The 25,546-nt window shown below is 31.1% G+C and overlaps 2 protein-coding genes across 6 annotated transcripts in view; both read right to left on the bottom strand.

Annotated features, from left to right (window-relative positions):
- LOC132727398 (serine-rich adhesin for platelets-like) overlaps positions 1–13,932 on the bottom strand; it is a 71,370-nt gene extending 57,438 nt beyond the window's left edge. The window contains exons 1-2 of the mRNA XM_060712864.1: positions 13,419–13,932; positions 8,411–8,483 (exon numbers count right to left, since the gene is read on the bottom strand). Coding sequence (XP_060568847.1) covers positions 8,411–8,483; positions 13,419–13,499 — 154 coding nt within the window. The 5' untranslated portion in view covers positions 13,500–13,932. The remainder of the gene's footprint in view (positions 1–8,410; positions 8,484–13,418) is intronic.
- Positions 13,933–22,307: 8,375 nt separating this feature from the next.
- The window catches only part of LOC132727407 (spectrin alpha chain, non-erythrocytic 1-like), a gene marked incomplete at its 5' end in the record, with an annotated part of 91,021 nt that continues 87,782 nt past the window's right edge, over positions 22,308–25,546 (bottom strand). For all 5 annotated transcript variants that reach the window (XM_060712875.1, XM_060712880.1, XM_060712876.1 and 2 more), the window contains 1 exon segment: positions 22,308–25,423. In XM_060712875.1, the coding sequence (XP_060568858.1) occupies positions 25,214–25,423 (210 nt within the window).

Below are 25,546 nucleotides of genomic sequence, written 5' to 3'. Positions count from 1 at the left end.
CCTTTAAGTACCCTGGTAAAATTTCAGTTGATCTTCTGCTGATTTTCTGCCATAGTAAATTTTGCTATTTTGAATAACTTTGATTAAAAGGTCCTGGACAGACTAGCAAACTGGCTGCAGGCTTGATTCAATACTGGTACCTGACAAGTCATATATAGAGAGTTTAATTAAGACCTCTGTCTGAATGATCTATCAAAATAAAATTTATCTTGCAGTGATATCAGCAGAAATAATTTGTCAATTGAATGACTCATCAGCCATTAGATAACCAAACCTGATAAAGTTGAAGTTTGTTTATACTCTGTGAAAAGCAAAAATCTACTTGCATAAATTTAGTATCATTTAGTAAATTACTGAATTTTCAAAATTTATAGGTCACCCTTTGGTTCATAATAACATTTAAGGACATGAATGGTGACATGTCTGGGGTTCGTACTCTCAATGCCTGAGTTTATTAAGCCAAGAATACATACAAACATACCCTGTGAAAGCTAGAGACTAGTCTTTGCTGGGCAAGTACTGGGTAAAGCGTAAGGCCACCCAGCATTAACTTACTTGCATGCATCCACATTCATACTTACTTTCATGAAAATTTTGAAAATGTATTATTAAGTAAAAATATTTTGAAGAAAGCAAAAGAAAGTAATTTTTTGCATTGCACTCAACATTAACAATCAATGTTCTATACCAATGGAGGCAAAATATGCAAAAATAGCCTTTACTGCTTTAGAAATGCAGGAGAAACATGTTGATAAATTTTTCAAAATCAGTATTTAATCACAAACACATAACATGCACTTATTACTTGAATTTTAATTCTTTTTACTTTTCTAAAAATCTAAGTACATTTTTCTCAAGTGACCAATGACCTTTCGCCAAATCACCAGACAACTACCTCACATAAAGATATTTATTGTCATCTAACCAGCTGGGATTCGAACCAACCGTGGCTATTGGCAAGTGCTTCTAAGTTAAGGACCTCTACTGATTAGCCTTAAAGGTTGTTAATAAAGGTTACTAGATCTCTTGAACAATCACTTCTGCACTGATGACCTTTCCATTAAGAAATACAAAAAATATGTCACTTCCCAGCACTGCTATAATAATCCTGAGCTAAATGAAGAATGACAATTACACGACTTTAAGTCCCAAAAACTTGTTTCTTAATTATGAAAAAGACAAAATTGTAAATAAACTTTAAGAAATCCTAAATACAAAAGACAATTTCCTCAGAAATCTTTGTTTTTTAAAAATATGTTTTATGAAATATTAGTTTATTAAACAAACTGGATTGTCATAAATTCAAAACAGGACCAGTCCATTACATTTAATTCAGCAGTTGAACGTTATATTATGATGTGCAGTACAGGTACTTATTGATAGAACTAGTTGGATAGACACACCTGTCTGTTTAGATTAAACTTGAAAAATGATAACTTAGTCAATAATAAATGATAAAATATGATAAAAGATACTAGATATGGTATCTTCAAAAACGGGTAAATTTGCACTGTACATTATTATTGGTTCTAACCCTTATGAACTGCTCTGAATTTGTAACATCAGTCCAATTGTAGTTAGCATCCAATTGAGTATCAATTTGCACAGAAGGCCATGCAAAAAATCTGGTTAAATGTGGCGTCATAATAAACATCATCAAAAAAGTGAAAATTGTATTTTTAGTACGGAAGACTTGATATTTGATTTAAAATAGCTTGAATTTAAGCACAGTTTTACTGAAATGCAAAATAAACAAACAAAATAACATAAATAGTAAACATTAAACAGTATAAATCTCTTAGTGCCAGGTTTTTTCTTTAATCAACAAAGATGGTTTTAGAGCACAATGTGCAATATTGCATTTTCACAACAATATCAAAAGGTGCATCTTATTACCTCAGACTCTTAACATAAAAAAAGACTTTTCAGAGAGCAAATAACAAAACAACAACAAAAAACAACAGAATATAATACTTATGTTCACTTTTTTTTCAAAAAAAATTATCATATCATATATTACCAGGCTTCTGTTTCAGTTTTCACCAGTAATGCATACTTTTTTGTTAAGAACATGATATTAAAATATAGACTTGATATAACTGGGTGGTCTTTCCTCTTTATGTATTGGTATATCAAGTGAGCCAGAAACATAATTACATGTATTCAAATATTTTGTGACTGTAAATGCATAAAATTTACTATTATTAAGCATTTTGACTCAATAAATCTTCACTTTTATTGAATATCATTATGAATAGGAAATGAAATATGACAGCAAAAATACATTAAAAATACCCCATAAATAACTATTTGTGTGCAAGAAACTTCTGTGTTATTCAATTGTATCCTCAGCTCTCAAATTATCCCTGGGTAATAAAAGCCTGCACTTTCATTTTTGGATTCCCCCCTCCTCCCCCGGTAATAGCCCAACCCTGTTAGGTTTATCAGATGATAAAAATCTGGCTAAAAACCAACACATTGACCCCACCGTGCCAATACAGACAGGGACTTAAACTTAGCTCATTTTCCCAGCCCTTCCTCAAGGGCTAAAATTTTCTGGCACATTATACCAAACAAAGACAAAGATTAAAATAAGATTGACATTGGAATAATCATTGGCATGCAGTCGTCTAAGCAGAACCATTAAGACATAAAAAGGTTAAATGTCATCTAATCAGGTGGGATTCAAACCAACCATATATATACCTATTGGCAAGTACTTCTAAGTCAAGGACCTCTACTGATTAGCCTTAAAGGTTGTTAACAAAGGTTACTAGATCTCTTGAACAATCACTTCTGCACTGATGACCTTTCCAAAAATGCAAAAAATAATTGAGCTAATTGAAAAATGGCAATTACACAGCTGAATCCCTAAAACTTGTTTCCTAATTATGAAAAAGATACAAATTTGTAATTAAACTTTAAGAAATGTTGCAATTAAAACCTAAAGACAAAAGAAAATTATTCCTCTGAAATCTTAACAAATATTAGAGCTGTGCATGATATTCCCTGTCAATGATATATGACATTCCATGTGATGATTTGTATGATATTCAATAATATATGACATTCCATGCAATGATTTTCATGGTATTGAATGATATACAAAATGTATGACATTCTATGTGATGATATGTATGATATATGACATTCCATGTGATGATTTGCATGGTATTTATGATATATGACATTCCATGTGATGATTTGTATGATATTTAATTATATATAACATTCCATGTGATGATTTGCATGGTATTTAATGATATATGTCAATCCATGTGATGATTTGTATGGTATTTAATGATATATGACATTTGCATGTTATGATATATGAAAATCCATGTGATGATTTGTATGGTATTTAATGATTTATGCCATTCAATGTAAATGATTATGATATTTATTAGGCATTATATATGGCATTCCCTGCAAAATTCTCTATTATACATGACATTGCAAAATAATATGGCATTAAATTTCCATGATAAATGATATTTCTTGTCTATGATATATATGCGAAAATTATTTTTTAAAAGATATAATTTTCCATTTATCAGGTAACAATAATATTCCATTTATAAGATATGATTTTTCATTGATGTTATGTGAAATTGACATGTCTATAATAGGATATTCCCATATTCTTTTTTTTAAAAATACATTTGAATTCAATCTTGATTTATTTTGCTATATATTGTTCTGCAAGAAATAAGAAATTTAAGCACAAATTTTGTAATGGAAATATTGTGTAAAATGCATAAAACATACATACCATTTTATACATGCATTTTATTCCTTGATTTAATTAAAACTTCTCCTTTAGAATACAGTTATGTTAAATATAAGGTAAAAAACACTGTCAATATGATAAATTATGAAGATTCAAGTGACATACACTCAATTACCTGACTTACAGGCAAATTTTCAATAGCTTAAACTACTTAATCGCCAAATATTTATCCTCGAATTTGAATTTGAACTGGGCTTGCTGAAATGGTCAAATAGGCAAGTAAAGTTGAATATTCAATAATGTTTTGAAATGTTAAGTCAACAATCAACAAAGACAACAATGGCTTATTTGACCATTATCTGGGATATCTGACCATTAGGTCAGACTTATATAAAGGGATGTAACTCCAACATCAATAAAGAGAACTGATTAAAGATTTCACAATAGATGTTTACAAAATGTACAAATCAAATTGTAAAAGGCTATAAAGTTTTTCAATCTAGGCTAATGGACCAGCAGACAATGTTGTTGTTTGTTCTTTCAACCATTTTTATTGAATACAGTAAAAATTATAAACAGTGATAATCACTTCAAATGGGACAAATATCCACATGAAATTTGTTAGGAAAAGTATTATGTAGTATCACTAAAAACTTTACAAAGTGTGTTTTTCTTCTTTTTTTTCATGCTTGAATTACCAATCTTTTCAAATCAACTCTTAAATAATGCTATGCTTCATATAAAACATGGGAAAACATTGGGAGACATGAACTTTAAACAGGTTGCTTAGAATTATTGGGCAATTTGGCAGTAAATTGAATTTATTATGATTTTTATTGTTATGTTATCAATCATGCAAGTATTTTATTTCTGAAGAAAAAATAACATTCAACTTGTTAAAGATTCATTAATATACAGTTTCTTTCTCAATAAATAATAATAATTGCCTTCCTTTAAATCAAATAAAAATACCCATTTTCATAAAAGATCCTGACATACATTTGTATATGTAAGTTCAAATGTTCAGTTACCTTAAAATTGCCATACCACATTCCGGATTATGCCACTTTGTAATTCAAAGAATCAGAAAGAACTCAAATTTCATAAAGCCCAAACAATCTGTTTTACAGCAGTGTGCTTCTTCTAAATGAGATTCATTATTATTATAAGTTGCTCCTGCAAAGCTTGTTGGACTTCTAAGTTATACCTACATATAAGCTTGTTGGGCAGAGAAAACTTAAAATCAAATGACAATAATAAAAACTGTGCAGTACTCACTGTTGTCTAAATATATAATTTTTATGTCATTTTGCTTAGCTGAACTTAGACATACCGGTATCTATTTAAGCTAGGTTACAACCAGAACTGACAAAATTAGTGCTTGTGTCATTTTTACAGAAACATGGTTGTGTTTACAGTAAAGCTTGAACATTAATTAAATTGCTGTTATCTATCATTATATTCATTTCTTACTCAATGCTTGTTTATTCTTACTAGCCCACAAATTTGGAAAATTTGTGCTGATGACAAAACTTTCAAGTTTATATAAACATCATACAAGAATATTGTTGTAAAATCCTAGCTATGTCTATAACACATATATACATAGGATTTTAGATTGACGAAAAAGAAATTCAACAAAATGATAGCGATGGATATGGTATGTTTGAATCTTTCTTTCTTAATCATTATCTTTTACATATTTTCAAACAAATTTCAAACTGTTGATTGGATATAATATTACACGATCAAAGCTAACATTAAAGAAGCCGCACTTAAGGTCAAGTGCTATTTCAAGGACCGACACACTGCCCCTGTATCTTATCATAACAATTGTGGTGTTCAACCAAGATTTTACTTAAGGATTGGCTGCCATAGGCACACTTCTTACATAGTTGTGGTCTGTGACCATATTAAATGTACTTCTGTAGAGATAACAATGAAACTTATCTATTTTTAAAGGCTATAGTTTTCACAGCAGTATAAATATAGAATGTACTTCCTTCCATTATCAAGAAACAATAGTGATATACATGACTGTATACATAAAATATTTTGTAACTTTTTTTTTTTTTGATAAATTAATAAAGCTTTACTACAAAAACAAGCAAATTCCCCTGCCATTATGAAGATACAAATAAATTGATTGAAGCCTTTGAGCAATTTGAGGTACATAATAGCAGTGAAAATGACTTAGATATCTCTCCTGTTAAAAAAATAATGATATATTAACCTCATTTAATATCAAAATAGCTCTAATAGTAAATAATATCATTTTGTGATAAAATAAATTAATGTATGTTAAAGTATAGTTATAAAACAGTGTAATATCATTTGGTCATTGATTCTAAAATTACAATAATAGGATCCGAGTACATGTATAGTGAAACATACAAATTGTGATTAATTTCATAGAATAGGATCGCGAATGTACATAATCTTAACATCTCATTTGGCGATATACATGTTTTTTATAAGAACATTTCATAGAATCACTAACAAGATCCAAAAAATCTAAAAAAATTGCAACAAAATAGGCTATTAGAAAATAAATATGCTTAAAAATGTTGGGTGATATAAAAGGGAGGTAACTTTGCTGTATTCTTCAGCTCTGGTTACAAGGCCTTATCTCCAAGGCCATATCTCCAAGGCCATATCTCCAACTGAACAATACATGCGTCAACTATTATGTCATTAAAGATTCACCATGTTTATAATGTCCTCATCAATTCATGTCACATTCATGTTAATTTTCATTAAATACTTTGAAGTTTCATGAACAAACATAAAGGGCCATGCATACTTGATAAAGTGAATCATTTTTATTTGTTTGGGTCGTCAGACCAAACAAATAATGGTAGCGAAATTTCAGAGTCTAATGCTGTTAATTGCAAATGCCGAAAGTAGTCCACTTTTTTGAAGCGGTTACTTCCCTTTATATGAACACTAACGCCGAAAACTTCAGGGGAGATCACTGCGTAAAGATGGTCAAAGACAGGCGCATTAATTTTCAAGCAAAATAATTCCCGAATGGTCGAAGATTTCTAATATTGTTTTATTGTATTTTCTGATCGAAAATAAGTAAATACAAAGCGGACATTCAATCTCTGACACAGAAGTTTACGACAAACCTAACAACAAGTAGTTCTCTAAACAGCTTAAAACTGGCGATTTTAAGAAAGAAATATTTTTATTTTGTTACAAGTATCCAACAAATTACAACGCATTCAAAGTTTAAAAATAGCGTTGGCTTATAGAATTGTCAATAAATGCACAATCACAAATTACGCGGATGAATATGATTTTATCAATGAAAATACTATTTTTAGCGATGTCGATTACCGAATACTACACAAACCGAGTAGTGGAATATATAGATTCTACATGTCGGACTGTGTGGGCGAGAAGATTTTCGCTAAATTATTTACTTTAATTTTAAACAACAAGTTTATCCTGAACAAAATACCTCGAAATTAATAGGATTGACATAGGATTACAAACCCGAAATGCAATGGAAGTTCTAAATTTAGAATGACTTGATGTTATTCAGACATTCTTTGTATAACACCACCGTGGTGCAGGGGTAACGCGCTCGCTTAGTGAGAGAGAGGTCTGGAGTTCAAATCCCAGTCGAGGAAACTTTTTTTTTTTTTAAAAGTCCTTGTTAAGGAAGTAGCCATGATATGCAAGGATAAAGTGTGGCTGTCGTAAAAAATGAACATAAATGATTTTTTGATGCAACTCTAGTTATGCAGAATTCCGTATGTATCAAACTCTGGTGCCTTGCAAAATGAATTATAATACATAAAAATAAACTTATACAGGAAAATACATACAGATATACAGTACGATTTAGATAAATACCACAGAACTTGCAGCCCTTCGATTCTTTATAAATATACATGCTTATAGTAAGCTCCAGGATTATCTACATCTGTGTTAAACAAGAGTTAAAGTCGTTACAAGCCCTAATTTAGAATAATATGGTTTTCTCCAGACCGTTCACATATAAATTCACCGTGGCTGAAGGGTTTTCGCGCTCGCTTTGGAAGCGAGAGGTCTGGAGTTCAAATCCCTGTAAAGGCAACTCATTTTTTTTTCAAATTGTTTAAGTCAAATCAACATTGGATTGAATATCAGTGTTGCAATTAGTCTTATAGCCAATTTACTACAATTAAAACGTTGGAAAGCATTGGTGGCACTATACATATAATCTCACAACCTGTATCTTTCTTACATTCTGAGACCCAAACAAATTCAGAGCCTTCTGTGCTTTGATTTCCTTACTGAAATTGTGATCACGTAAGGACAAAGAAATTTAGGGCATGTAAATATGCTAAGTATTCCTGCAAAATTTAAAGAAAATTAGACAAATAGATTCCAAGATATGGCCCCGACAGATGGACAACACCATTTTGATATCCCCTTCATGATTTCATTGGTGGGGGATGAAAAAATTCTACTATAGATACTTTTAAAAATCAATAAACAAAAACTACCTTTTCACCAATTGGAATGTCTTCGGATTTAAGTGCCGAAAAGTTGCGATTGCCCTTTCATAAAATCTGAATGCATTCCATAATGGGTTTCGTGCTTTGGCGTGGACGACAAATATTTTAGTACATTGTATTTCTTTTGCATAAGAGATACTGGTTTTGATTATTTTTGTTAATAACTTGCCTTTTTCTTGTTCATCTTCACCAGAACTGTCTGACTGGCTATTGTCCAATGGCTCAGCTATTTTAGATAGTTCCTGAAAGTATATATACTTTGATAACATCATGATGCATTTTAGACTAATTAAAAGTATTTTTTTCTTCAAATTTCTTTTGTGTTGTTTTGTTGGCAAAGAAATGTTGATGATACAGCAATCAAGATTTTTAGAATTGTTCTTACTTTTTATAATCCTGTTATATAAATAGATTGAGAAAACAATTAAATTTACACTTAAACTTAACCCTGTTTTCTGAATAAACAATTGTAAAGATAGTTTCACTTTCTAAATTATATTGTTATGCTACATAATCATAATGCTCTATAAGAATATTAGAATTGGAAAATCCATATGTCAACAACCCTACTACATTGTATTCCTAGAGATGAGGGAAGTGGTTACTGACTTTTCCCTGAGAACAGTCATCTCAGTGCCTCAAACAATATTATTGTGCTTGTGGGTTTTTAACCAGTTTAATGGCTTTGCATTATGACTGAGTTTATATGATGTTGTTTTCCCAACATTATTGTTTTGCAATAATTTATATATGATGATGTTTTTTTTTCAATATGCATTTTTGCAATGTTTTATAGATTTGCAGTAATTTATAATGGTGCTTGTTTTGCAATATTTAATGATGGTGTTTTGTGAACATTATTTCTTTGCAATATTTAATGAAGATTTTCTGTTTCAATGCTATTGTTTTGTGATGTTTTCTCAGCATTCATTATTACTTTGCAATATTCTATAATGTTTTTTTCCTCAACATAATTGCTTTGCAATGTCTTATGATGATATTTTCTCATTGTTATTGCTTTTTTAGCTCACCTGTCACAAAGTGACAGGGTGAGCTTTTGTGATCGCTTTTCGTCCAGCGTCCGTCGTCCGTCCGTCCGTCCGTAAACTTTTGCTTTAAATGACATCTCCTCATAAACCACTGAGCCAATTTCATCCAAACTTCACAGGAATGTTCCTGTTGTGGTCACCTTTAAAAATTGTTCAAAGAATTTAATTCCATGCAGAACTCTGGTTGCCATGGCAACCAAAAGAAAAAACTTTAAATATCTTCTTTTAAAAAACCATAAGAGCTAGAGCTTAGATATTTGGCATGAAACATCTTCTAGTGAGTGTCTACCAAGTTTGTTCAAATAAAAGCCCTGGGGTCAAAATTGGCCCCGCCCCAGGGGGGCATTGATTTTCCCTATATGCATATAGTAAAAACTTAAAAAATCTTCTTTTAAAGAACCCAAAGAGCTAGAGCTAAGATATTGGGCATGAAACATCTTCTAGTGAGTGTCTACCAAGTTTGTTCAAATAAAAGCCCTGGGGTCAAAATTGGCCCCGCCCCAGGGGGTCATTGATTTTCCCTATATGCATATAGTAAAAACTTAAAAAATCTTCTTTTAAAGAACCATAAGAGCTAGAGCTTAGATATTTGGCATGAAACATCTTCTAGTGAATGTCTACCAAGTTTGTTCAAATAAAAGCCCTGGGGTCAAAATTGACCCCGCCCCAGGGGGTCATAGAGTTTCCCTATATGCATATAGTAAAAACTTAAAAATTCTTCTTTTAAAGAACCCAAAGAGCTAGAGCTAACGTCATTGATTTTCCTTATATGTGTATAGCAAAAACTTAAAAATCTTCTTTGGAAAAACCCAAATAGCTAAAGTTTAGATATTAAGCATGAAACATCTTTAAGTAAATATCTACAAAGTTTGTTAAAATAAATGCCCGGGGGTCAAAACTGGCCCTGCCCCAGGGGTGTCATTGTTTTTAACTATATGTGTATAGTAAAAACTTTAAAAATCTTCTTTTAAAAAAGCCAATGAGCTAGAACTTAGATGTTTAGCATGAAACATCTTCTTATGGGTGTCTACCAAGTCTGTTCAAATAAACAAATAAAAGCCCTTGGGTAAAAATTGGCCCGGGGGTGGGGGGGGCTATATACAGGTGAGCGACCTCAGGGCAATCATGGCCCTCTTGTTATGTTTTCTCAACATTATTGCTTTGATTATGTTTTCTCATCATTATTGTTTTTTTCTTTTCTCAACATTATCACTTTGGTTATGTTTTTTCTCAACATTATTGCTTTGCTTATGGTTTTTCTATATTATTATTTTGGCGGTGTTTTCTAAATTTTATTGCTTTGGTTATGGTTTCTCTACATTATTATTTTGGTGGTGTTTTCTAAATATTATAGCTTTGGTTATGGTTTCTCTATATTATCATTTTGGTGGGGTTTTCTAAATATTATTGCTTTGGTTAATATGGTTTCTCTATATTATTATTTTGGTAGGGTTTTCTAAATATTATTGCTTTGGTTATGGTTTCTCTATATTATTATTTTGGTAGGGTTTTCTCATTATTATTGCTTTGGTTATGTTTACTCAATATTATTATTTTGCAAAAATTCATGGTGGTGTTTTCTCAATATTATTATTTTGCAAAAATTCATGGTGGTGATTTCTCAATATTATTGCTTTACAATATCATAGTGATGGTGTTTTGTCATCATTATTGCTTTGTAATATTTATTATGAAAATCTGCTCTCAACTTTATATGCAATTTGTACAGATTAATTTTTAATAATAAGACTATATAATTCAGTTAGTTGCTGTATTTAACCCTTTCACTGCCATAGGGACGGCATATGCCGTCCCTATTATTTTCGGCATATTTGCCATATGGACGGCTTTTGCCGTTTCTATAATAATAATAATAATTATAATAATAATAATTATAATAATAATAATAATAATAATAATAATAATAATAATAATAATAAATATATAGATAATTATTGACAATAATTATTATATACTAGCAGATTTGGAAACATATATTACTATTATAATACTGATAACAAATAATAATAATTATATTAATTAATAATGTAGTAATTTCTTAGAAAACCTTCTGGCAAATAGATGATCAATAAATAAATAACCCTCTGGCAGCGAAAGGGTTACCGGTAATTTGATTCTTGAGTTTACAAAGTCCAAGCAGGACAAGTGTTTCAAATGATGACCAAATGACAAACATTAAAGTTTAGACAATTCTGCAACAGTTCTTTTGTCTTTTTGTATCATATTAGGAGAGCATTTTAAGAAAAGTTTTTTCTATTTTTAATAGGTTAAAACTCTTCTACAGGTTGTGATACTGGTGGAGAACCTCAGATACCTCTTTATGCATTATTTTAGGCATTATTGGGCACCTGGATAGAACCAATGATCATCCATATTCCAGCTGCATATATCTTCCTCACATGAAAGAATACAAAGTCCTTACTGGGATTTGAACCCTCTATGCTAACAACTAATCACTTTGGTTAAGAATAGAACATAGACATAAAGGAGCATAGCCTCGGTCAATATGTCATCTGCCGGTGAATATCAGATCATATTCAATGGCTTACTAGTCAATAATTGTATAGTAAAACACCATAACATATTTGTAATTAATGTTATTAAAAAATGCTAAATGAAAGCTAGGTTGTGCATTTCTATAAATCTTTAAGTGTACCCATGCACCATTATATCCTTTCATATGTATTTTTAATAAACTTATTAAAATCCAAATCAGATAGAATTTAAATTATGAAAAACAAAAAAATTTTTTATACTTTATCTTGTAATCTATTCACAATTATGTAAGCCAAGTCTGCATGATAGTTTTGATATAAAATACAATGAAAAGGAAATTTATACAAATTTTGAAAAACATTCGCTTAGCTGATTTTATTGAAAACTCAGAAGATAAACAAAATGTTTTGACATTTAAAAACCAGCAAAGGTCAAACAAAAGATTTCACTGAACCACCTTATTACAACTTGCCTGCTTGTCAAACATAAAACAAGATATATGGCCCATTATTTGTCAAAACATATGCAGAATTACCATCAAAACATTTCTATCGATATAAAAGCATTATAATGGGCGATGGGGGACTGAGATTCTCCGATTTCTAGAGGGGAGATATTGCCCAAAGGAGGAAAAGTGCAATATATCACTTGCAGTTGATAATGTTATTTGGACTATGGGGGAAGGTTGTGTATGTGTAGAGGGTGGTGGGAGAGCAGGGAGTGATGTGGAGGCAGGAGTGGAAAAGGATAATGTATTGAAAAAAGTTTTGAGAACTTTCAGATTATAAAGAAGAGTCTGGCAGATTTTTTGGAATGTAAAATGTCTAGAGGCATTTTTGAACTATAAGGAATATCAGTTAGCCTGGGTTGTTTTTATTTGTTTGGGTCGTCAGACCAAACAAATAATGGTAGCGAAATTTCAGACTCTAATGCTGTTAATTGCAAATGCCGAAAGTAGTCCGCTTTTTTGAAGCGGTTACTTCCCTTTATATGTAACACTAAGGCCGAAAAATTCAGGGGAGATCACTGCGTAAATATGGTCACATGACAGGCGCATTAATTTTCAAGCAAAATAATTCCCGAATGGTCGAAGATTTCTAATATTGTTTTATTCTTTATAGATATACATGCTTATAGTAAGCGTCATGATTATTTACAACAGTAAGCGTCGTTACAAACCCAAATTTAGAATAATATGGTTTTCTTCAGGCCGTTAACATATAAATTCACCGTGGCCGAGGGGTTTGCGCGCTCGCTTAGGAAGCGAGAGGTCTGGAGTTCAAATCCCAGTTAAGACACCTCATATTTTTTTTAATTGTTTAAGTCAAATAAACATTGGATTGAATATCAGTGTTGCAATTAGTCTTATAGCCTATCTACTACAATTAAAACGCTGGAAAGCATTGGTGGCACTATACAAAAACAAATTGTTTTATAATCTCAAAACCTTCACATTTCTGACATTCTGAGACCCAAACAAATTCAGCGCCTTCTGTGCTTTGATTAAATATGAGGAATATTAATAAGTCTGGGGTATTTTTCGATTCTGTAAACCAAGATATTCTTTAAGTATGGTCCTTTTTAAAGTAAAACATAATCGTCAAGACCTACCCCAGATCTGTTTCCTCTAGGCTGAGTCCTTCTTTTCATAGCTTTACGTCGCTGTAACTTGGAACTCCTTTCTTCTGACATTTTCTTGCTCCTGTATTCCTTATCTTAATATCTTCAGAAATAAAACACCTTTAACACTGTTCAAACCAAAAGAGATACAGAATTCCTCACATATCCAGCACGTATAACTAAATTTTTCCTTTTAAAACAATCATTCATATTTTATCATTTTCAAATCTGAGTATATCAGTTATGATATCTGAGAACAACACACTGTTCATAACAACACATAATTCCCATGAATCTATCTAATTCAATATTAAACTTCCTTTTATTATTACATGTATATTATATCCAAAGTTTTGGAAAATATTTTTATACTTGAGGATTGAATATTATCAAAGTTTTAACAAACGTATTTATAAAACATATTTCAATATCATATTTCTATCTTTGGCAAACATATATATGTCTATTTTCTATTTAATGTGTGTTTAGTATTTGCTGAAGGATGACAAAACATAATGTTATCTTGGTTGAGTGGTTATTTCGTTGTACACACCTATATATAACCACATGCATGCGGATAAAAAAATGTCTTTCTTGATAAACGTCGTTGCACGCTATTCAATATTCAAGGCATGTTCAAGATATTCAAAATTCTAATCTGTTCATCTTAAAGTTCATCCATGCATAAAGAAAATTTAAAAAAGCAAAAAAATATAAAAAAAATAAATAAAAAAGCAAAGCATATTAAAGTCTTAAATATAACATGCACAAGGAAATGCAAATAATACCTTTGATCTAGTTTATGTTATGCTAATCAAATACAATGAATTAAAGATTTTAAAGGGAAAAAAATTATAGCCTGAATTTAAAATATAATGTTTTTTTTTTTCTTCAGTTTTTGTTTTAAAATACAAGCAGAGATCTGTGCAATTTGATGCTGTTTGCTGAATTTGTTGAAAACTATTAAACTATATACAGTCTCAAGTTCAACCTGGACAAGTCCATACTCTATCCATGTATGACAGTTTTAGGGGTGATGTAGATAATGTATCTACAATATTATACTCAGATCTACAATATTAGACTCAGATCTACAATATTATACTCAGACTCAGTTTTATTATTTTGATAGTGAAATCATTTTAGCCCTTTTATACCACACTAATTATCTAAATGGACTTGTCCGTCTTTCAATCTGGACAAAACTATTCATCATTTTTAGGGAAAATTTTAAATAATTATGTACTGACTGAATAGTAATCAGTGCAAACTATGATCTATGGCTTATCTTGGTCTGCACTGGTCACATGAATAAAATCTGTTGCTGTTAGCTGGCTAAGAGTTAAAACTTGCAATTTACTGTTGCAAATTCAAAACAGTGTCAGTCCATTACATAAAATGAGTTAAGTTAAGATTAGTGTAGAACTAAAGAACATCACATCACCTTAGTGCAATAACTGGTTAACTCCTATTAAATTTAGAAGGACCGTTATTGCACTAAGGTGACGATTATTCAGCTAAGAAAACAGTATGAATGAATTTTTGAACAATGTATCATTTCCTGTCTTCATTGAGCCAGACAAAGATATAGGAAATGATGTGCTTTCCTTCTTCCTATCTAAGGCATGTCAAATCTTGTGCACACACACACAATGTCGGCCAAGGTTATGTTACATGGCTCGACAGTCCTCATCTTATCATATTAGTTCATGTGTGAAATTTAAATGTAATTACAAAAAATAACAGAAAAATACATGTCATGGTCTAACTTTCATCAGAGTTTATAATCATATAACTAAAACATTTTTTTCATATTTTTAATTTTACATGTTATATAATTATTTATCCCTGGTTTCATGCATGTGGCATTTGTTCTTTGACAATTGACAGATTTTTATGCTGCAAGAATCTTTCAATTTCCATTAAATACATATCCGATGCACAGAAAAACCCTACTATTCTCAAATTAAAAAAAAAGCTATAATAGAGAATAACTTTGACAAATAGTAAGCAAGAATTAAGTAAAATTGCATTGTTGGCCACACATGGCATAACCATTATTATACATGTTAATCAACTATGGTGATGGGTATCCAATGATGGTGCCAAAATAAAGAATGCAAGCATGTGGCTAGCTTGACTTTAAAGTATCCAGTGAGTTTAGATTTTTTTAAAGTTGCAAACCTTTATGTATACTAAAGTCACTCTTTAAGTATTAAATGAATATTTACAGAGTTTAGGAAATGTTTAAATATTCACAATCTGAATTTTTGCTACATGCAAAATATGCCTCACTACTTTTCATACATGTAATTTTGTATATTTGACAATTATGACTTATGTCTGAGGTAGAATTGACTTAAAATTTTGAACAAAACTTTAACTTTCTAAAACTTCCTGTAAATTTTCATATAAGTAAGAATGAATCTGGAGCTGTGCTGCTTTAAATATGAGCATTTTGTATGGAGATATGGGACACACTAATTACATAAAGTTGTTTTGTGAAGACCTGTGAGTAAATAATACTGTACTCTGAATTATATAATCAAACCTTGTTTTCTCACTGTACTATTTATTATCCCATTTATTTCCTCATAGTAATTGACAAACAAAATCTAAACTTTTATTTTCGTCCTTATTATGACAATTTTTTTTGTATTCAAAATCAATTAATTCACAGACAAATACTGGTATATGAAATATCACATTTATTACAATGTTCTCTTAAATTAAAATGAATAATTTCCAAGAATTTTCACATTTTCAAGAAATTTTCAGTTTTTCCTCCAGGAAAAATGCTTTTATCCATCTTAAAATAATGTCAAATTCCTCGTGGGGACGTACACATAATTATAGAAACGAAGCATCAATGCTGTATGAAAATATTCCTTCTACTTTTGAAACTGAAAATAATTCTGCAAGCTAATTTTTGCTAAGTTTAATCTAAGAACACACAATACATTAAACACACCCTTGTTGTAATAACATTTTATAGTGTGTTTCACGAATAGTTGCAAATGAATCGAAATCTTCTGCTGTAATTACAGAAACAAATTTACCAATTTTATGAGATTTAACCTATATAGGTAAAACTTAGTAGAGAATGCATTGCTCTTAAATGGACATAAAATGTCCTAATGTCCATCATATATTGACACATAGGTGAGGGAAGGTGATTTACTGTAAACCACCTCATCAATAAAATCCCATCAACCATTGAATATATCCAACTAATTTGTATAATGGGTTTGACTTTGAAACATACCGGACCTGTCCATTATCAACTGATTACACCTCTAATTTGAATAATGGACAAGTCCTGCTTAAGGTTGGAGCAGTTCATTAACATTTGAGGGGATTGCCAGATGATAACACAGAAAAGAAATTACTATGTACAAAAAACATCATTATGTAAAAATACATCAGAAATAATAAAACAAGAGGGCCATGATGGCCCTGAGGTCGCTCACCTGTATAAAGGCACCCGGAGCGAGGCCAGTTTAAACCCCAGGGCTTTTATTTGAACAAACTTGGAAGACACCCATTAGAAGATGTTTCACGATGTTAAGTTTTTACTACACACATATAATGAAAAACAACAATCTACCCCCCCCCCTCCCCCCCCCCCCCCCCCTTGGCAGGGCCAATTTTAACCCAAGGGCTTTTATTTGAACAAACTTGGTAGACACCCATAAGAAGATGTTTCATGCTAAACATCTAAGCTCTAGCTCATTGGGTTTTTTCAAAGAAGATTTTTTAAGTTTTTACTACACACATATAGTTAAAACCAATGACACCCCTGGGGCGGGGCCAATTTTGACCCCAAGGGCTTTTATTTGAACAAACTTTGTAGACAATTACTAGAAGATGTCTCATGCTTAATATCTAAACTCTAGCTATTTGGGTTTTTTTCAAAGAAGATTTTTAAGTTTTTGCTATACAAATATAAGGAAAATCAATAACACCCAGGGCGGGGCCAATTTTGACTCCAGGGCTTTTATTTGAACAAACTTTGTAGACACTCACTAGAAGATGTTTCATGCTTAATATCTAAACTCCAGCTACGAGGGGTGTCTCAGAATTACGTGGACTTTTGCTATAACTTTTTTATTTTTTAATGCATTTTTTAGCAAATTTGTACACAATACCTTTAACATATCCATAATGAATATGTCCATTATTTTTAAATTTCTAACATTGCTTCTCTATATTTTACGTCGCTATAGTAACGCAGTATGCGCAGGGCGGGGCAGTCCAATATTTTGTATTAATAAGTTGTCTTTACTTTCGTATATCTTGCGTATTTATACGTAAAAAAATGGGGCGACGTCGTAAGCATATGCAGTGACGTCATATGAACGTTCGTTTGAAATTTTGACATCATAGCTGTCTCCGTTATTGTTTACCAGCGGACAACTGACAACCGTTGCTCTTGGATATTTAACAAAAAATGATGTCCAAGGATTACGCGGAACATCGGACTATCATCGAGTTTTGTGTTAATCTTGGGAAGACACCAACACAGACGCAGGAAATGTTGGAGACTGCAAAAGTGAGACCTCCTGGTTGTTGATCACTTGTTTTCAAGTGGCATAAGCGTTTTCGAGACGGCCGGGAGGACATTGAAGATGACAAGGGTCGTGGGAGGAAGTCAACATTGACTGCGGCGTCAATTAAGGAAGTCAAGGACGTCATAGATCGGGACAGGCGTTAAACTGTGCGGGACGTGTGCAACATCACGGGTTTGGGAAGATGATTTTTAAAAATTAAGCTAATCACAATTTATTATTTTAAACGCAATTTACCCGCTTCAGCTTTTAAGAAAGTGAACTCAAACTGCTATAGTAAGCAGTGCACATGATAGGTTATTTCCCTTGTTAACGCACATTGTCTTTGCGTACAAAATAAAATCCACAATAATAATAATAATAATAATAAAAAGAATAATAATAATAAAAATAATAATGATAAATAATAATAATAATACGGTGTCAGCATTATCACCGTCGTCTTTAACACTATTATCATAACAAAAGTTAGTAGTATGCTTTATTATTATTAAAATTATTATTATTATTTGCGGATTAAGTATATGTACAATATCGCTTACTTAGTAGATAAATTGTCTATTTGTCAGGTGTTACGGCGACGCCACCGGAATGACGTCGTAACGTCGAAATGGACTGCCCCGCACCCGCTACCCCTTGTCTCATTACCCTGCCAACAGACACTGATCCAGTTGCCGGACAACTTTGAAATTTTTTGTACTAATGCAATAAAGTTGCATTTTGTTCATGTTAATTTTGTTTGTTTTTATTTTCAGTAGTTTTTGAGTTACAGCAAAAGTCCACGTAATTCTGGGACACCCCTCGTATTTGGGTTTTTTCAAAGAAGATTTTTTAAGTTTTTGCTATATACATATAAGGAAAATCAATTTTGACCCAAGGGCTTTTATTTGAACAAACTTGGTAGACACCAATTCGAACATGCTTCATGCTAAATATCTTAGCTCTAACTCTTTGAGTTCTTTAAATGAAGATTTTTTAAGTTTTTACTATATGCATATAGGGAAAATCAATGACCCCCTGGGGCGGGGCCAATTTTGACCCCAGGGCTTTTATTTGAACAAACTTTGTAGACACTCCTTAGAAGATGTTTCATGCTTAATATCTAAACTCTAGCTATTTGGGTTTTTTCAAAGGAGATTGTTTTAGTTTTTACTATATGCATATAGGGATAATCAAAGACCCCCTGGGATGGGGCCAATTTTGACCCCTGGGCTTTTATTTTAACAAACTTGGTAGACACTCACTAGAAGATGTTTCATGCTAAATATCTTAGCTCTAGCTCTTTGGGTTCTTTAAAAGAAGATATTTTAAGTTTTTACTATATGCATATAGGGAAAATCAAAGACCCCCTGGGGCGTGGCCAATTTTGACCCCAGGGCTTTTATTTGAACAAACTTGGTAGACACTCATTAGAAGATGTTTCATGCCAAATATCTAAGCTCTAGCTCTTGGGGTTTTTTAAGAGAAGATATTTAATTTTTTTTCTTTCAGTTGCCATGGCAATCAGAGTTCTGCATGGAATTAAATTCTTTGAACAATTTTTTAAGGTGACCACCAAAGGAACATTCCTGTGAAGTTTGGATGAAATTGGCTTATTGGTTATTGGTTTATGAGGAGATGTCATTTAAAGTAAAAGTTTACGGACGGACAGACACAGAGGTGGGCTTTATTATTTTTATTTCCCTTTCAGATTGATTGTGTATGAATACATTTTTGGAATCAACATGACATGTATTTTGCAATGAGTGTGAAGTAACCTGCTCATGAAAACAGCTGTTCACTAGCTCCTTACAAGATTTGAACCCACGCAGCTAGCAATCTTCAGATTACTAGTTTTTGACAAATTAACCACTAAAAATTTGGGAAGTTAGCTCAAGAGTTTCTGATTCGTACTGGTATTATTATTCTTGTTGCGGAAGTTTAGTGATAACAACTCTGAAATATTTATTTGCTGAAAAAGGAAAAAAATGCCATCTGATCTGTGTTTTCAAACTATAACAACACTTTCCACATAATCAAAATAGCTAATGTAATACTTGTAGCTAGGTGATGCATGATTAAAGCGTTTGTCTGGTCATCCTTTTAAACCAACTTTAAAATACACTGTCAAATAAACACTTATTACTATATTAATCTTATTTTCTTGGAAATGATGATAAAATATAATTTACATATATGTAAATATAAATTACAAGGGTCTTACAGCATTTTTTTCATGCAATCACTTAAAATTTTGCTCAAAATAGTAATTATTGTTATGAATGCCTTTTTTAAGAACATAAAGCAAAAGCAAATTTTGGATTTTGATTGCACTTAGGGGTCCGCATTTCCCTATTGATATATACATTCCTGCCAAATTTCAAGAAAATTAGACAAATCAATCCCAAGATATGCCACCTGATACAATAAAGGACAGGCAGGCACCATTTCAATATACTCCTGATTTTATTGGCAGGGGGAATGTGGAATAATATATTGGTTTATTGACATATTTTGATGTCTTATTTGTAAAATAATACACTTAAGAGCTATAAATCTTTGTTTAATAAAAATAACTGTCATCAGTGATAGAATATTATACACAAATCAATGTACAGAAAATATAAAATATTTAAACAACAGGATGTATAAACTGAGATATGTCCTTCCATAAAATTTAGTCAAAAACATCTTAATTTACTAGTTCATTGAACTGTTCAATGATTTAACATTTGATGTAATTTTGTCTTTGACATTTGACTTTTTTTTTTCATTTTCATTTTGTGATACATGGACGCTTTTTTGTAAATCAAGTCCAGTTAAAAAGAAATCACTTTATAAATAGCCACTATAATGTTTATTTAATCTGAATAGAACTGCATTTTAACGCTTGTATTTAACATTTTCAGAATTTATGTCACAAGAAGAGGAAGATAATCATGTGGAGATAGATGCTATGGTAAAGAGATGGCCAAGAGATGGGAGCTGAATAAAAAGTGAAAGATTTTCTACATGGGACATAGTTTACTTTGCCAATGTGACCTTCTTGTTCATCAAATCATAATCATTTATAAAACATTTGTAGACTGTTATTAACTGATAGCTTGGACTAAAGATAAAATGAAATGTTTACAGAAACTGTTCGAGACAATGTTTAATATACATCATGCAATTAAAACAACTCATCTCAAAGCAGTTGTATGTAAGGTTTGTAAAATTATAGCAGTCAGCATAATAAATTACCCTGCTAAGTTCATATTCTGTTTCATCTTTTACGTTATGAATTTAAAGTAGCCCAAGCCTTTATTCTTTTAATCATGTTCAGTAACTGTTGACAGTAAGAAACAAGAACTGTCGGTAGGACAGCAACGCTCGACTATTCTTAGTGCTTGATAGTAAAAAAAATGCTTGATACAGTTACCTCCTCCTGTTTACAGGTTGGGGTCATGATGGTGAACAAGTGTGCAAAGTTTCAAAGCCATATGTCAATGGACTCTGAAAATATTTGAACTATTACAAAAACTTTAACGTAAATTCTAAGTCGAAAAAGGGGCATAATTCTGTCAAAATGCTTGATAGAGTTACCTCCTCCTGTCTACAGGTTGGGGTCATGATGGTGAACAAGTGTGCAAAGTTTCAAAGCCATATGTCTATGGACTTTGCAAATATTTGAACTATTACAAAAACTTTAACTTAAGTTCTAAGTCGAAAAAGGGGCATAATTCTGTCAAAATGCTTGATAGAGTTACCTCCTCCTGTCTACAGGTTGGGGTCATGATGGTGAACAAGTGTGCAAAGTTTCAAAGCCATATGTCAATGGACTTTGAAAATATTTTAACTATTACAAAAACTTTAACATAAGTGGTTACGCCGACGCCGACGCTCGGGTGACTGCAATAGCTCTACTTATTCTTATCGAATAGTCGAGCTAAAAATACTAGCTTTAGGAGTTACCTGCCTTAAAATGCTCCAAAGATAACAGCTCTTGAAAACTAAGTATTGAAGATCAGACATATTTTTTTTGTCTTACTTTTTCAATCAGTTAACTTAAATATTTCCCATGAAATAGAGTAACAATATGAATTGCAGATAATTAAGATGTATGGTGGCACTGCAAGGTTTTTCACCAGTACAAGCCAAAAATTCTCAATAAGACTTAATACATGTACATTAATGTATAACATTGAATATTTCCTCACAAATCTGTAACTCAAGTTTTAAATACTCTGACATGGATTTTTTTATCATTGTAGAAAACATTATCATCAACCACAGACCCTCTGCCCTATTAAATGCAGTCAGCCTCGATAAATAAAGACAAATACAGCCACTGCTCATTATAAAAATATGTTTATTGCATAATATCTATATATTCAATATAAAGACAACAAAATGATATATACTTCACCATATACTTCCTTATCATATTATAATGATAGCATATACAACAGTTTCTATACAATCAAGACATAAAAATATTAATGCCTTGGAAGATTTATTTAGTATTAATGTACTAACATAATTGAAATGTAACTTTTTCTATAGCTAAAGAGAAGCTTGAACTAAAAACCTTTTACAAGATATTATACATATTAGTTGTTTTAGTAAGATACTTAAAATTTAAATACAAGAGAAAAAAATTTCAAAATTTTTGGTAGTTTCAGAGTCAGTTGTAAAGTTAAGTATATTACAGTTTACCAGGTTTTTTTTTTTTAAATATGCACATGTTACAAAGAAATTCCATGCTGAAATTGACATGTGCCAAACTGAACAAGGATTACTGAACATGAAATAGTTAACAATGGAAAATCAGATTGAGGAAACCTTTCTTATTTACAATTGTACCTAGTTAAAATTTCCTAAAAAGCTCCCAACTGTATGCATAATACATTCTTATCAGATGACACAATGTCAAAAACAGTGGAGAAAAAATAATTTTTAACCTTTGTTACCAAATGAAAGAACATAATGTAATCTAAAAACATACTGTATCAAAAATATATTTGTCCATTTTTTCTAAAATACTGGTCCTCTAAAAATTATGACTTCAAAAGACAAAACAGATCTAACAATGCTTCAGTCATACATGTAAGTATATGATAACCAAAAAATTTGAATTTAAAATATTGTTCCCTCTTTTTATTGAAACAAAGGTCTATACAAACAATATCAGTTTCAAGAGAGAATACTATGTTATTTGATAGTTGGAATGCCAACTTTGGTCCCTTTGTTGAGGCTAGACTATTTGAGCATATAAAATGGTCCCTGCCTGGAATATTATTTTTCATCATGTGTCAAAAAATGTTAAAAATATAAAGAGGAATTATTACAATATTTAATCCAGAAACCCCTAAAGAGATATGAGATAAAAAAATTTAATATTAAATCCAGAAATCTCCTAAATGTTTAAATGAATGAAATTTTAACGCAATCTGATGGTCATTTACAGATAAATAGAAATACATACGAGATATTACAGCTGGGCTTTATCTCTTCTTATACCTCGGTCATGTACTATTAGGCCATAATATATCATATTTTACAAAACTATATACTTTATACAAAAATAAATTATGGATTTTAATGCATGTAAAACTGTGTATTGTGTTCTTTTTATTCAATAAACCGGTATAACATATATAATTTTATCTACATAGTGACTACAATATAACAACAGAAATATTGTCTCTATGTTCAACAACACAAAACATACGTAAATATCTTACAATTTCTAAAATTGATTCACATAAACTACAATCCCAGAAAAAAAAAAAAAATACTCTAAAGCACTTTACGTCATGTCCTTGCCCTAGAAGCACTATACGGCAAACTGTGCAATTATAATATTCCCGAATATAAATAAGAAAAACACGCATAAAATATATAAGCCATTTTACCTTATAAAAAGCTGTATAAACACCATGTAAATAAAAAAAAAAAAACAAAAACAACATACATTTTCCACATACAGAATAGACCAGTAAAACAAAATAGCACGCAAATAAATCATAAAAAAAAAAAAGAAAAAGAAAAAAGAAAAATCTCGATTTTTAAGAATTTCTTTTCTTCCGCTTCAGCAGTGTTTCTTTCTGGAAGTCTCTTGTATAAAAAGGTAAACAATATTATATGAGAAATATTATCTGCACAAACGTACAAACAAACAGAGTGCTGGTTAAGAGTGCATGACACCATTTAAATATCCTGAATGCGTAGCACAGTACCAACAAAACTCATAACAAAAAATTCAACAACAGAAACAAAACATATGCTCACCTGCAATAAAAAAAACAAAAATATATTCCATGTATCTAAATTCATACAAATAATAATTGGCACTAAATATTTCTATAGTATTTCAATATATAATCTAAGCATTTTATCTATAAGCCTTGAATTGTCTCTCCAACACTTCATATCTACCATAATGATAATCTAATACATTGTACAGTAATTTCATTTTTATTTTCTTTTGAACACAAAATCAATCAGTGAACAGTCTGTAAACTGTCAGTATTAACCTATATAATTTCTTTAAAATCCAGTATAACAACACAAAACATACCAAAACTTTTAATCTTGGCCCCTATTAGAATTTCTGTACTGAATGCATGATTTTACAAATCAATTCTATTCACCTAAAAAATCTTCTTTTTTCAGATTCAATTAAAAAATTTGAAAGGTGAAAGAAAGATAAAACTTGTGCTCTGTTTCTCGTGCATTTAATTATGATATAAAAAAATCTCTTCTTCCCCCTTTCTGTCATGGTTATTTTAAACTATAATCGTTATATCACAGTAGAATGGCAGTGCAACACTGCCTATAACACATAAAGTGGCAATTTTACTCTTCCAGTAATAAACATTATTATAGTCCTAAATATGCTGTGGTGCATTTTTTATTCTCAATGCTTTCAAAATGTTTAATTCACCTGCAACCTTCTCAGATTGGAAGATGATGTTTCACCATTGAAGTTCTCACTTTCCTATATAAGTCAATTGTCTTCCCTGAACTTCTACTTTTAAGGTAGTTTCCTTTATCGTTCTGTTTTCCTAAAGCCTTTGACATTTCTAGCCACTTTTAATCTATCTTTCTGTATGTCAACCTTTTTTCTTGAAATTTCTATATCATGGTTTACATCAACTATACTTCTAGAAATTGTTAAAATTTCTCTTTACATTCACTGTCTTGTTTATATTTTTCAATATTAACCTTTAAATCCTGTCTATTTCATGTAAATTTTCAGATTTTTTCCTTTTTATGTTTCTTTGAGTCTTTCTTTTCATGATGCTCTTCATGATGCTCCTTGTCTTTCTTCTTTTTAAGAAAACTGAACATAGATTTACGTTTCTTCTCCTTCTCATCATGTTCGTCCGGAGTGCCCCCTGGTGGCAACACTGGTTCTGATAGAGGTCGCTGTTGTGAAGACCGAGGCGATGCTTCTGGCCGTTTCTAAAATACCAGAATAATGTAGTTATTCATATCAATATTTGTATGTCTTTTTCAAATTTTTTCAAATATGATGCCATCAAACTTAATCTTTAGATAAAATATAGCAGAAGGAATGCTGGCTTC

This window comes from Ruditapes philippinarum, unplaced genomic scaffold (assembly GCF_026571515.1).
Source record: "Ruditapes philippinarum isolate M1 unplaced genomic scaffold, ASM2657151v2 ctg86_1_1_1_1, whole genome shotgun sequence".
In the NCBI taxonomy this organism is placed as follows: domain Eukaryota; kingdom Metazoa; phylum Mollusca; class Bivalvia; order Venerida; family Veneridae; genus Ruditapes; species Ruditapes philippinarum.
Note: the sequence above shows the minus strand (reverse complement) of the source record. Positions and strands in the feature narration are given on the sequence as shown.